Genomic DNA, 15,923 nt, shown 5'->3' on the forward strand with positions numbered 1-15,923 from the left:
TAGGGTAGCCGTTGGAAATCATGGCTGTGTTAAACTTTAAAGCCTGCGAGAAGACATGCTAGGCCGAAGAGGGGAAATTTGTAATCACGGCGAGTTATACCTATGAGCCAGGGATGGTTTCTGGCGGTATCCATACGGAGTACCCCGTAGGTACGGATAGAAAATGATTATTGTTAATCGATCTGGCTCGTCTGTAGAACACCATCAAAGAAACGGCTTTTATCAAGGTTTCACCGCTATCTCCGGGAATGACTGTGGCCCGAATTGAATTGGTATTGAAGTCAATGTGAATGGTCACAGCCAGCTAATATCAGAGATTAAGGTGCCTGTATCAATGCGGATTATGATGGAATATAAAGGCTAGCCGAACCTCTTCACCATCTGTGCCTTGGTCTTGAATCGCCACCTCTCAATTCTACCTTCACACTCACACAAAGTTCCAAAGATTATAGCCTCACACCACCATGGCCACTACTCCATCCTCATCAGACCTCAGGAAGGTGATTGAGGCTACTGCAGAAACGTTTTTGGCATCGTTCGAAGACGGTTCAGTCCAGAACGACCCCGCCATCATTAACCGCACCCTCACACCAGACTGCACTCGACACATACTCCCTTCCAGCGTGTCTGAGGTCCTTGGTCTGCCGGCAAATTTCAGCATCGACAATGTCACGTTCCAAAAAGTCTTTGCTAAAGACATCAAAGCCCTCAAGTTCCGCAACGGCATCATTTCGAACTTGGTTATCGACACTGAAGCTCGCCGCGCTGCGTTCACATCTATATTTGATGTGGTCGTAGTAGGTAGCGGGGAAAAATTCGCCTCGGAGGCCAGTTTCACCTTGTACTTCAACGAAAATGGTTCCAAGATCACAAAAGTGATTGAGTTCCTCGAAAAAGATTCGACTGTAAGGATGGCAGGCGTTCACAAGGAGAACATGCCGAATATCAATTGAAGAATCCCCCTCTTACATAGCGCGGTGGTGCGTTTCGTTACAGGCCGTTCGAGATCAAAAGTCATGGTGCGCCTCTGTAATTAGCCCCTAGAGATGATAGATCCATGAGTACGAATAAGATGTGGAAATCTTTTTCTTAGACTTTATAAGCTAGCAATTGGGACTGGAAGGAAATCAAGTCACTGACCGGTTTACTAAATTTTCAAGAACTATCATTATTGCCTTTCCTTTGCTAGATACCTTCCATCTAGCGCAGAGACTTAGAACTATTTATAGTGTTTTAGTATTATGATATTAAGGTGTGAAGAAGGGAATCAAATCCCAGGTACTATGTTACGGCCAGCTAGTCGTAGTAAGTATTACGACCTAACATTGTTATGAGCAGGTTAAGGTAACTAACTATTAATAAGTATATAACACAGGGAAGAAGCTCATAGAGGCTAACTATTATTAGGGTCCAAAAGATAAATTACTAAAATCTACCCTTCCCTCGAGGCATACTACTAATACTCTATATATACCTAAGTTACTCTTTTATTACTTAGTCCCTCTTTTTATACTCCTTAAGCTATTTCTTAATTAATAAGGTTTAATTAGCGAGGCTTAATAAAATACTCTCTCCCCTAAGCTTCGTTTTAAAAGCTACTTATAGTTTACGTACGCTATATTAATTCTTTATTTATAAAGTCTTTTAATATATAATATAAAAATAAGTAAAAGTAGTACTTATTAACCTAAGTATAAACCCCTTATTTTAAATAATAAATTTAGTTAGCCCTATAATTCTATACTTAAATCGCTCCTACTTATAGTCCGTTTTTTATAATTATTAGTACTTAAATAATCGTTACCCTACTTTTATTTACTAATATTAACCCCTTTTTAAATTATTATAATTTTTAATTTTTCTTTTCTTTTTATCTATAATTATCCTAATTATATATAGTTTTATATTTTTATTAATATCTATACTACTTCTTTATTACGTAAATCTTATAGCTAACGAATATTTTTTAAATCTTTTAATTTCTTATACTCCCTATATCTAAATTAATCTCTTTTAAAATCGTACCGTATTCGTTACTAATTCTATTTTAATATAAACATAGCTCCTTTTAATAATATTATTATAATTAATAATAAACCGGTTATTAATATTATAAGTATACTTAGTAATAATAGTAATAGCTATCTACTTAAAAAGCCTAATATCCCCTTTACTTACTTTAACCTCGTACGTATATCGCTACTTATATACTACTTATACTAATTATTATAAACTCTTATTAAAAAAAAAAAAATAAACGCTAAAAAAATCGTAGTTAACTAAGTACGCTTACTCCCCTATCCTACTTACGTTATATATAAAGCGCTTAATCTAAAAGTTAAGTACTATAATTAGCTAGGTTAGTAATTTATAGCCCCTAATTTACTTTTTTATTTAATACTTTTTTAAAATCTAATATACGTTATATAAAATATACTACGTAAAACTATTCTTATAAAAATATAATAAGCGCTTAGTACTATTACTATTCTATTACTTTTCTTATATATTAATTAATAATATTTTAAATCCTTAAGTCCGTAAAATCTATAATATAAACCCTCTAAAGTACCGCTCTCGTTTTAAATAATAACGTTTACGATTTAGAAATTTATTACTCTATTATTACTCTATTATTATTACTACTTAAGTTATTAATATTACTTTATAGTTTTAATAAACTTATAAAATCGCTACTAATAATACGTAAAGGGCGCTTAAGTATATTAATAAAGAGGCCCGTTCTACCCTTATTATTAATAATAATAATAATAAAATAGTTATAAGCTCCTCCCGTACTACGTCTTCGTCTTATAATAATATAATAATCGCGCTATTACGTACTATTTATAACAAAGTACGCCGCTTAAATAATATTTTAAAAAGAATATAATTACCCTACTTATACTCCGTATTTATAACTAATTATTTATAAATTTATTAATAATAGGGTAACTACTTTTTTTTTAATAATCCTAAGGATAAGGATAAGGGCGGCCCCTCTACATATAAAAGCGGTCCTCCCGTAAGTAATAAGGATTAGGGAAGTTATTTATAATTAGTATATTTATATTACTTAGTTATAATTATATAGCCCCCTTTTTTTATTATTAATAACTAATTCGCTATATTATTAAGTTTATTAAAAGCTAAAGCGCGCTACTTAATTAAAACTCGTTTTTTATATATACTAATTAACGCTACGTTTTTAATATACCTAATTAGTTCTTATATATCTTCGTTATTATTATATCTTTTTTATTAAATTAGGTATTATTACCTCCTCTTTAGCCTTCTATATTATATAATATTTTTTATTTTATAAAATAGCTCCCTATTTATATTTTTAATAAGTAAGGGCTTCTAAGGGGCTTTTTCGTAATATTAATACGGCTCGAGTAAGGATATATAAAATATATTATATATTTTATACTACATTAATACGTTTAGTTAATAAGTTACTCCCGCCGTTTTAATTATTAATTTAATTTTAAATAAGCCTAAATACTTATTAACTAACTTCTAACTAGGGCGCTATTTCTTAATATTCTTTTTTAATAATAATACTTAGTTACTTATTTTATATAATATATCTATTTTAACCTTATTAACTTATTATTTATATATCTTATATACTTTTTATATAAGGGGTTATAAAGTTTTTTAGTTAGCTCGTAATCGGGCTACACGCTCCTTAGTTAAAATATTCTATATACTATCTCGAGTCCTTATTAAAATCGATATAAAGTAAGTAAATAAAAACCTAAGTAGGGCTTTAATAAGCGCTTTATAAATTACTAAGTACTAAGTATTATTATATATAAACTTAGCTAAATAAAAACGCTATACCTAATTTAATTAGTCCTAGGTATAAAAGTAATAAAAGTATTATTCTAAATATTAGTTCTACCGTTCTATTTAACCGTCCGTTTATAAATAGAATACGGTATTAAGACGCCTCTTTATTACTAAAAAATAATAAAAATAAGTCTAAAACTTATTTATAAATAACGAGCCCCTATTAAAAACGATCCCTTTAGGTATTTTAAACTTCATAAAGATCTTTATAAATAAGAGGTTTATAAATCCCTAAGCTATAAAAGTTATCCTCGTAATAATATAAACGCTATATTTTATAAATCGGTTTATTATAATAAGTACCGTGTTATAGGGGTACTTCCTAATTAGTATAGTTAATATAAGTAAGCTTATAATAAAATCTAATAATATCTCTTATTATAACTTAACTAAAGTAAATAGGGAGCGTAATAAGTTATACGGCTTATAATAACGAGGTTTTATTTACTAATATATTATATAAATATTAATATAACTTTTTATATCCTTACTTACTTTATTTTAATAATAATAACGTTTTAATAATACTATCATCCGTTTTATATTATAATATTTTACTATAAGTATATTATAATATACTTTAATAACCTCTCTCCTTAGCCCCTTATATAGTAATACGTAAGTACGGCTACTATAATATAATAACTTTTTCGAGTTATATACCTAGTTTTATTATTACTTCTTCTTAACTAAGCGAGGCTATCGGTTCTTTTTAATTTACTACTTATCCTTTATAAAAACGTCTTCTTATTAAATAGCCTATAATTAACTTATTATTAATAACCCCTTTTTATTAAATACTATTTTAGGTACTCTTATTATATTAAAATCTTATAAAATAAGTAGTTCGTAATTTATAAATTTAGTAATAAGCTTAAATAGCTCCCTAAGTATTATATTATAATTTTAATACCCTAGGCTCGTAGCCCCGTTACGCTTCTTAAAATACTCCTCGGGGCTCCCTCGAGCTAGAGTTCTTAACCTCTTTTACTTACTTTTTTATATTATTACTAATTTTATTTTTAAAATACTTACTATCTTTTTTATTTAAGAGCTATTCTCGTAGCTCGTTCTTATATATTTTATTATTATAACTCTAAAGAGCTTTTATATATTTTTAATATTATATAAGTCTTTTCTTATTTTTAATAATAGCTCCTCTACTCCGTTATTATTATTATTTTTACTATAATTAGGTCTTCGTAATAGTCTATTTATTAAGTTCTTAATACCTAGCTTAAACCTAATCTTAATATTAAACACTACGAGTTTATCTAGCTAGTATAGCTATTTCCTATTTAGCCTCTTTTTAATATTTAAAAACTATAAATTAAAATAATTTATAAATACTACGACCTAATCTCGGCTATAAATAAAATAGTATTACTAATTTCTTAATACGTTTATAATAACTAATAGCTCCGTATTTCTTATACTATAATAGCTCTCTATATCCGTTAATTTCCTTAACTTATAAATAATTAAATACTAATTACCCTTAAATAATTACGTAATTACTAAGTTAATAGTTCGAGCTAAAGCGTCTATTTATAACTACGTAAATAAAATAGGGTTAAAATATCGTAATATTAGTATATTAATAAATATTACTAATAGCCTTTTAAATAACTCTACGGTAAGTATTAATAATTTTAACTATCCTAGCTTTACCTTTTTTAATAAGTTTATTAAAAGTACGGTTATTTTAGCGTAGTTATTAATAAATCTATAATAAAACCCTATAAATCTAAAGAACGTTTATATATTTTTAACGCTCTTTAGAAATAGTTAATTTATTATAGCTTTAGTATACGCGGGTTCTATTTTTATACCTTTATTAAATACAATATACCCTAAAAATCCTATACGTAATATATAGAACTCGTATTTATTACTATTTAGATATAAGTTTTATTATTATAATTTTTATAATACGCTACGTACGTACTCTTTATATACTACGTAGTTATTATTATATATTAAGATATTATTTAAGTATACGATATAAATAGTATTAACTAAGCTATTTAGAACGTTATTAATATATATTTAGAAAGTTGCGGGCATATTAGTTAATTTAAAAAGTATAACTAAGTACTCGAACTACTTATATTTAGTATAAAAAGCCGTTTTTTATTTATTACCCTTAGTTATACATATATAGTAATATGCGTTTTTAAAGTCTAGTTTTATAAAAACAGAGGTATTAAATAATTTATTTAATATTTTTTTAATTAGTAATAGCGGCGTTCTATTTTTTTATATAATCTTATTAATTATTCTATAATTAATATAAAGTCGTAGCTCTCTTTTTTTTTTAAGTATAAAAAAGATAAGTACTCTAGCCGGGCTTATAAAAGGGCGTATCTAGCCCCTAGCCTCTACTTTTATTAAATAATCTTATAAAATCTCGAGCTTATAGTTCGATAATAAGTAAATAGGTCCCTAGGGGATAGGTATAGCGTTATTTAATTTAATATAATAGTTATATAGTACTCTATTTAGTAATAAAATAGCCTTCTTTTTTAAAAATAAGTTATTAAAGTCTTAGTATTATAGTTTCTAATCTTTAGCTACGCTCGCTAGTATTACGTCGCTATTTATAGCTAGGTTAATTATAATATACGTAAGTATTACTAAAACTAAGTTATTTAATAGCCCCTTTTTTAGGGCGTTTAAGTAAATATATCGTTCGTAAATTAAATACTATTACTTTTTTTATTTTTAACTAATTAACGGGTCGATATCCTTTAACTAGAGAAAACTAAGTATAAATATAAGTACTATAATATTAGCTATTATAAAGCGATATAATTATATTTTTATTACGTAGTCGTTATTAATAATTCGAAGCTATAAGTAGTAGCTCCTTAGCGTTTCTATTTATTTACTTTTAATATTTATTAACTATAGCAATAGGTAAATTCGTAAATTAGTATTAAAATTATTAAATAGCCTAATACTAATTACGTTCCCTTTTACTCCTAAATTAATAAGGGCGCTTAGCTTTTTTTATATATAGTTTAAGTATATATAAGTTAGGACGTTTAAGCGCCGCCCTTATTAATCGCTAATTACCCTCCTTATTAAAATAGTATTTAAATTCGTTATTAGTCTGTATTACTTAGTTAGAGCGAGGTCTAATTAATAGTTAGTAACCTTATACCCTTTTTAATTATATTTATAATATATAACGCTAAGGTAGTTATTAACGAGGTATTAAGTTTTATTATAATTATAGTACTATTAATACTACTCCCGCGGTTACGAGTAATCCCTTATAATATAACTAGTTTTTTTATAATTATAATATATAATATCTTTACTAAGCGAGTTACGGTATATTCCTTACGTAATTAGCTTATTAATACCCCAGTATTTCCTTACTAACTTATTTAAGTTTAAATTAAAATATTACTTAGGGGGCGTTCGTAAGCTCCTTATTAATAGCGAGGATTATTTAATACGTCTTATTAATAATATTAATTATAAATAAGTTTATAAAAGTTCTATTTACGATATTATTATAAAGTATAGTTCGGGCCGTAGCTTACTTATTAATATAAAGATCCTCTATTTTTTTATTAAAATATATTTTAATTCTATTTCGAGCTTATTAATATAATTAACGAACTCGTTAACCCTCTCTTTTTAATTTTATAAAGCGCTATTTAAGTATATATTTACTACTATCCCTCGGTTAATAAAATTAAATAAGTTATTTTATAAAAAAGTCTCTAGTTCCTCTTATATAACTTAGTCCGTTATAAACCTAGGGACCCTTTTATAGTTAAAAATATAATATATCTAAGAGGTCTTTATACTACTACTTAAGTAACTAACTATATATACTATTTTATTATAGTTTATTTTTATTTATTAAACTTATAAGTTAAAATAATAATAGTAATTAAATAAAAAGCTTTATAAGTCCCGTACTAATTTATTAATATATAATAAATTAAAAAGGGATAGTAATCTAAATATAAACGCTCTACTTATAGTACTTATTTAAATTAAAAAGGAGCTAATAAATAAAAACTTAAATAATACGAACTCGTTATTTTATTATTACTTAAGTAGTACTTTAAATACGGCTTCGCTCGTTAAGCTATTCTTAATCTAGGGGTTTACGTTCCTATTTATATTAAAATTAATATTTAAAATTATTATAATTAAAACCGTAGCTCTTAATATAAGGGCCGGGCTACTTAAAGAGCTTTATAAGCGTTCTAAATTTACTTATCTTTTATATAAGTACTCTTCGTACGTTATTATAAAAATTTCTTTTTCTAATTATTATTCCTATTTTTATAGTTTTATTAATTTATTATTAATCGTTCGGTTTAAATATTAATAAGCGAGAGTAAGAGGTTCGCTATTTTATTTAAAATTTATTAATATTTTTTAATAATATAGTCCTTTTATATTATTATTACGAAGTTTATCTTACTACGCTCCGTTTTTATATCGTTTATTAAAAAAGAGGTAATTTTAAAAAGTTTAATAAAAACGAGTCGTCCTCTTTTTATTATTATAATACTAACTACGTTCTCTTATTACGTTTTATTTTTATAAATATTTTAAGTTCTTAACTTAGTCCCTTTTATAAATAAAAATTTTAAATTATTAATAAATATATAATATAAAAAAAAAGCTTATAGAAGCTAATTATTATTAAAATTTAAAAAATAAATTATTAAAATTTACTTTTCCCTCGAGGTATATTATTAGCGCTCTATATATACTTAAGCTACTCTTTTATTACTTAGTCCCTCTCCTTATACCCCTTAAGCTATCCTTTAACCGACGGGGTCTAACTAGCGAGGCCTAATACTAACTATAATATAAAGCAAAAGCTTTAATAATAATAACTCCGGTTATTATTATCCCTTGTTCTATAAATATAGCTATGCCATAATAGGACCAACTGTGTATAACGGGCTGGGCCCATATGAGGCCTTGCAGGATATCGCGGCCATGAGCTACCCCTAATCAGGCCCACCGCAAAACCTACGATACTAACAATCCGATAGCCGCAGTACGGCCTTAATTAGGCCAACAGCAAAGCGGAGATTTATTATTTTTCCTTTCTAGTCCTCATCTAAGGATACTCGTAGTAGTTATCATAACTAGTTATAGATATACTAACCGTTATACTCCCATAACTCTTTAGCAATTAACTTAATAAATATCTTCGGATACTTTCAGGCTTATTTTACTCTGTACCTTAATATTAGAGATATAACTAATTACTATATCTTCTAAAGACCGTTTTAGATATACTCGACCTATAGTACCACGGATACTATTATAGCTTTATACCTTAGTTTCTATTAGGAGACTCCTCACTATTAGAAAGTCTAGCTATAACACTAGAATTACAACTAAGTACTACTATTATAGGGCCTTTTATAGCAGAGCAAAAAGGGTAGAACTTAGCCGGCAGCCATAAAATCTTCTAACCGTTAGAGATTATCTAATAACTAGCGATCTTTGCTAATGCTTAGTGTAAGATCATTACACGGATCCGTTGTTACACCACCTCTGTGACTTTTTGCAGGCGTGGGTTCTTGGGCACTTCATTCAAGCCACAGGTGGTAAATTGAGCTCCCTGGGCGGGGCCTTCTGCCGTCCTTTCAAGGCGTTCTATTAACCCTATCCCACCTTCACTACAACTTTCTCTCCCCATTAACCTTACCCATTACTTAGGCTTTGAACATCCAGCGATCTGGACGACAAAGACACTGTTATCCGCGCATGTACTAATTCAAATGAATACAGGCCATTTGCTGATAAAACGGTGCCCCTAAACACCAACCTAAATCGTGCATCCAACTCAATCATAGTGCTAAACCAAGTCAATGGGGAAGGCGACACCTTCCACAACGCTCTTGCCTTTGCATACCGTCTTGCGCTTGGCCGATTCACCACAGCAGATTAAGAAAATCCTTCTTTGCACTTATCGGCAGAATCGTACGAAGCTCTCCTTCACCGCTTACAGAGCGAACCTTCGCCTAACCTAGACGTCGGCTAACTCGACCTCAAACTCGGACTTAATCAAAACTAGCTTGACACTCGAGCTTGCGCTTCCATTTCCTTCTTGGATTCCGACTCTGGCTTCTCCTCCGACGGTGATCAAGCCGCTCGCTATTCCTTCCGCAGCAATCTCGACAACTCCGATTCGAGTACGATGCCGAAGATGGCCTTTTGACCTTCAAGATGCCCGAAACACGCGTCCATACCGACTTCGCTGCCTCAATCTGCCACAGGGTTACTGGTGCGGCCGAGCCTCTCATCGAGGATTTCCGATCCAGGGGCACCCCCGATATCGAGCTGAAGGGCAAGTCGAAATCGCGATCCAAGAAGGTTCCTGACATTGCGTGGGGTCGTTTCCCCCTCGAGACGAACCCTCCTAATGTCGCCGAGGTTGCCTACTCCCACCCCAGCGGACCCCAGGACCCCAAAATCCTGAAGGTCTGCCAGGGATATCTGGAGGGCACGCGCGGTCGTCGCAGAATCCGGGCTGTCCTCGGCTTCAAGATCTACTACCCTACTAACCCAACTAGCAATTTCGAGGCCATCCTGGAACATCTCAACGAGTGCTTCGCCGGCGTCTAGGTAATACTATCAGGCCTTGCCGGTTAGACCCCGTTAGTTAAGGGATAGCTTAAGGGGCATAAGGAGGGGGACTAAATAATAAAAAAGTAGCTTAAGTATATATAGAGCGCTAATAATATATTTTAAGAAAAAAGTAAATTTTAATAATTTATTTTTTAAACTTTAATAATAATTAGTTTTTATAAGCTTTTTTTTTATATTATATACTTATTAATAATTTAAAATTTTTATTTATAAAAAGGACTAAGCTAAGAGCTTAAAATATTTATAAAAACGAAATATAATAAAAAAGCATAGTTAGTATTATAATAATAAAAAAAAATAACTCGTTTTTATTAAATCCCTTAAAATTACTTCTTTTTTAATAAATAATATAAAAATAGAGCGTAATAAAACGAACTATATAATAATAATATAAAGGGATTATATTATTAAGAATATTAACGAATTTTAAATAAAATAGTAAACCCCTTATTTTTATTTATTAATATTTAAATTAAATAATAAGTAATAAATTAATAAAATTATAAAAATAAAAATAATAATTAGAAAAAGAAATTTTTATAATAATATATAAAGAGCGCTTATATAAAAATAAGTAAATTTAGAATACTTACAGAGCTCTTTAAATAGCCCGGCCCCTATATTAAAAACTATAGTTTTAATTATAATAGCTTTAAATATTAATTTTAATATAAATAAGAACGTAAACCTTTAAATTAAAAATAATTTAATAAGTAAAGTTATATTTAAAATACTATTTAAGTAATAATAAAGCGACGAGTTTATACTACTTAAGCCTCTATTTATTAGCTCTTTTTTAACTTAAGTAAGTATTATAAATAAAACGTTTATATTTAAATTATTATTTCTTTTTAACTTATTATATATTAATAAATTAGTATAGGATTTATAGAGCTTTTTATTTAATTATTATTATTATTTTAATTTATAAGTTTAATAAATAAAAATAAATTATAATAAAGTAGCGTATATAGTTAGTTACTTAAGTAGTAATATAAAAATTTCTTAAATATATTATATTTTTAATTATAAAAGGGTCCTTAGGTTTATAATAAATTAAGTTATATAAAAAGAATTAAAAACCTTTTTATAAAATAACTTATTTAATCTCGCTAGTTAAGAGATAATAATAAGTATATAATTAAATAATACTTCGTAAAGTTAAAAAAAGAGGGTTAATAAGTTTATTAATTATATTAATAAGCTCGAGATAAAATTAGAATATATTTTAATAGAGAAGTAGAGAATTTTTATATTAATAAGTAAGTTATAGCCCGAATTATATTTTATAATAGTATTATAAATAGAACTCTCGCAGACTTATTTATAGTTAGTATTATTAATAAAACGTATTAAATAATCCTCGTTATTAATAAAGAGCTTATAAACGTTCTCTAAGTAATATTTTAATTTAAATTTAAATAAACTAACGGGGAGATACTAGGGTATTAATAAGCTAACTACGTAAAGAATATACTATAACTTATTTAGTAAAGATATTACGTATTATAATTATAAATAAACTAGTTATATTATAAGGGATTATTTATAATTATAGGAGTAGTATTAGTAATATTATAATTATAATAAAACCGAGTATTTTATTAATAATTATTTTAGTATTATATATTATAAATAAAATTAAAAAGGATATAAGGTTATTAGTTATTAATTAGACCTCGCTTTAGCTAAGTAGTACGGATTAATAATAAATTTAAATATTATTTTAATAAAAAGAGTAGTTAGTAATTAATAAGGATAGTACTTAGATATCTTAATTTATATATACTTAAATTATATATAAAAAAAGCTAAGCGCCTTTATTAATTTAGAAATAAAAGGGAACGTAATTAGTATTAGGCTACTTAATAGTTTTAATACTAATTTACGAATTTATTTATTATTATAGTTAATAAACGTTAAGAGTAAATAAATAGAGACGCTAGGGAGCTATTATTTATAGTTTCGAATTATTAATAGTAACTATATAATAGAGATATAATTATATCGCTTCGTAATAATTAATATTATAGTACTTATATTTATATTTAATTTCCTTTAATTAAAGAATATCGACTTACTAATTAGTTAAAAATAAAAGAAGTAATAGTATTTAATTTATAAATAATATATTTATTTAAACGCTTTAAAAAAGGGGCTACTAAATAACTTAGTTTTAATAATACTTATATATATCGTAATTAACTTAGTTATAAATAGCGACGTAGTATTAGCGAGCGTAGCTAAGGATTAAAAGCTATAATATTAAAATTTTAATAACTTATTTTTTAAAAAAAAGGTTATTTCGTTATTAAATAGAGTACTATACGATTATTATATTAAACTAAATAATATTATACCTATTCCCTAAGGACCTATTTACTTATTATCGAACTATAAGTTAGAAATTTTATAGAATTATTTAATAAAAATAGAGGCTAGGGGCTAAATACGCTTTTTTATAAGCCTAGCCGGAGTACTTATCCTTTTTATATTTAAAAAAAAAAAGAGCTATAACTTTACGTTAATTATAAAATAATTAATAAAATTATATAAAAAAATAAAACGCTATTATTACTAATTAATAAGATATTAAATAGACTATTTAATACTTCCGTTTTTATAAAACTAAATTTTAAAAACGCGTATTATTATATATATATAGTTAAGGGCGATAAATAAAAAACGGCTTTTCGTACTAAATATAAGTAGTTTGAGTACTTAATTATACTTTTTAAGCTAACTAACGTACCCGCAACTTTTTAAATATATATTAATAACGTTCTAAGTAGCTTAGTTAATACTATTTATATCGTATACTTAGATAATATTTTAATATATAATAATAACTACGTAGCGTATAAAGAGTACGTACGTAGTATATTATAAAGACTATAATAATAGAACTTATATTTAAATAGTAATAAATACGAGTTTTATATATTATATATAGAATTTTTAAAGTATATTATATTTAATAAAAGTATAAAAATAAAACCTGCGCGTACCGAAGCTATAGTAAATTAATTATTTTTAAAAAGTATTAAAAATATATAAACGTTTTTTAAATTTATAAGGTTCTACTATAAATTTATTAATAATTATATTAAAATAACCGTATTTTTAATAAACTTATTAAAAAAAGCGAAACTAGGATAGTTAAAATTACTAATACTTATTATAAAATTATTTAAGAGGTTATTAATAATATTTATTAATATACTTATATTATAATATTTTAACCTTACCCTACTTATATAGTTATAAATAAACACTTTAGCTCGAGCTATTAACTTAGTAATTATATAATTATTTAAGGGTAATTAGTACTTAATTATTTATAAGTTAAGAAAATTAATAAATATAAAGAGCTATTATAATATAAAAAATATAAAGTTATTAACTATTATAAACGTATTAAGAAATTAATAATATTACCTCGCTTATAATTAAAATTAGGTTATAGTATTTATAAACTATTTTAATTTATAGTTTTTAAATATTAAAAAAAGGCTAAATAAAAAATAGTTATATTAGCTAAATAAACTCGTAGTATTTAATATTAAGATTAGGTTTAAACTAAGTATTAAAAACTTAGTAAATAAATTATTATAAAGACCCGATTATAATAATAATAATAATAATAATAATAAAATAAAAAAGCTATTATTAAAAATAAAAAAAGACCTATATAATATTAAAAATATATAAGAGTTCTTTAGAATTATAATAATAAAGTATATAAAAAAGAATTATAAGAGCGGCTTTTAAATAAAAGGGATAATAAGTATTTTAAAAATAGAATTAGTAATAATATAAAAAAGTAAATAAAAGAGGTTAAGAGCTCTAGTTTAAAGGAGCTTTAAAAAGTATTTTAAAAAATATAACGGGGTTATAAGCTTAGGATATTAAAGTTATAATATAATATTTAAAAAGCTATTTAAGCTTATTATTAAAATTATAAATTACGAGCTATTCGTTTTATAAAACTCTAATATAATAAGAGTATTTAAAATAGTATTTAGTAAAGAGAGGTTATTAATAATAAATTAATTATAAGCTATTTAATAAGAGAACGTTTTTATAAAGGATAGGTAGTAAATTAAAAAAAATTAATAGCTTTACTTAGTTAAAAAGAAATAATAATAAAACTAAGTATATAATTTAAGAGGGTTATTATACTACGGTAATTACGTATATATATTATTATATAAGGGGCTAAAGAGGGAGATTATTAAAATATATTATATTATAAAGGTAACTTTATTTACCTTATTATTCGCCTTATTATTAATATTGCGTAAGCAAACTATATACTATATTAATCTACGATTTTTATAGATTATTATAAGTATTAATTATGTAAGTAATACTGCTTATATAAGCTTATATAAGCAATAGAAAGTACTAAAAAGTAACTAAATAAGCTAGAAATCTCTCGAGACGGAATTAAGTACTACGATTACGTATTTACTTACGTATACGCTTATTAATTATATTATAATTAATAAGTAATAGAATATTCTAGTAGGAGGTTTTTATACCTATATATAAGCGTATATTTACTTACTTAGACCTTTTGTTAAGTAAGCAACTTCTTATATAGTAATTAACTATATTACTCTTTTTATTATAAAAACCTCTTTTATATACGCTTATTTTCCCTATATTTATATATTCTTGCTTCTATATGAATATTTACTTTTTATATTCTTTTATAAGAATATCCCGTATTACCTCGTTAAAGCTATACGTACTAGAGGTTATGAGCCTAGTTATTATATAACTAAGGTTTTATTTACTTAAGTGAATATTATTCACTTATCCGAGCTCTTCTATTTTTATTCGCCTATATTATACCTATTATCATTTAGGTATATGCCTTTATCCGATATATGCATATTCATATATCGAGATTCCTTATTCCGCCCAAAATCCCTTTTTCGAATTCTAAAATTCGAAATCAACCTTTATATTTAATAAAGGATTTATATATATAAAAAGGCAGACGAAGTGTAAGCCCTTTTTATACTATATACTTACTTTTATTAAATATTTATTTGTAAGAAAAAGAAATCAAAATAGACTTTTTCTTATATATATTTTTAGACTTAAAATAAGTCTATTTTTAAGCTTAAAAACAAGCTTGAATTCTAAGCTTAAAATAAGCTTATTTATACTAGAAACAATACTAGTATATATTTATATTATATATATTCTAAAATATATGTAATGGCGGATATTATTAAGGCAATTATAGGCTGCCTTATGCCTGAAAATTAACGCCTAAAAGGTAGTCAAAATTGGACTACTTGGCTTTCTACTCTTTATATTTATCTTCGACTTTTGAAATTAAATACCTATTTCGAAGTTGAAAATGAATATAAAAATATTACCGAAGAGCAAAAAACCCAATCCTT

At 26.1% G+C, this 15,923-nt stretch overlaps 2 protein-coding genes across 2 annotated transcripts; both read left to right on the forward strand.

Annotated features, from left to right (window-relative positions):
* Window positions 1–464: 464 nt before the first annotated feature.
* CCOS01_01325 (uncharacterized protein) lies at window positions 465–953 on the forward strand (the record flags this gene model as incomplete). Its single annotated transcript, XM_060449521.1, has 1 exon — window positions 465–953. The coding sequence occupies one exon, from the start codon at window positions 465–467 to the stop codon at window positions 951–953; it is 489 nt and encodes a 162-aa protein (XP_060320959.1).
* A 9,127-nt stretch (window positions 954–10,080) lies between these two features.
* Window positions 10,081–10,479, forward strand: CCOS01_01326 (uncharacterized protein; the record flags this gene model as incomplete). Its single annotated transcript, XM_060449522.1, has 1 exon — window positions 10,081–10,479. The coding sequence occupies one exon, from the start codon at window positions 10,081–10,083 to the stop codon at window positions 10,477–10,479; it is 399 nt and encodes a 132-aa protein (XP_060320960.1).
* Window positions 10,480–15,923: the final 5,444 nt, after the last annotated feature.

This window comes from Colletotrichum costaricense (assembly GCF_030867565.1).
Source record: "Colletotrichum costaricense strain IMI 309622 chromosome Unknown Scaffold_1.1, whole genome shotgun sequence".
Taxonomy (NCBI): domain Eukaryota; kingdom Fungi; phylum Ascomycota; class Sordariomycetes; order Glomerellales; family Glomerellaceae; genus Colletotrichum; species Colletotrichum costaricense.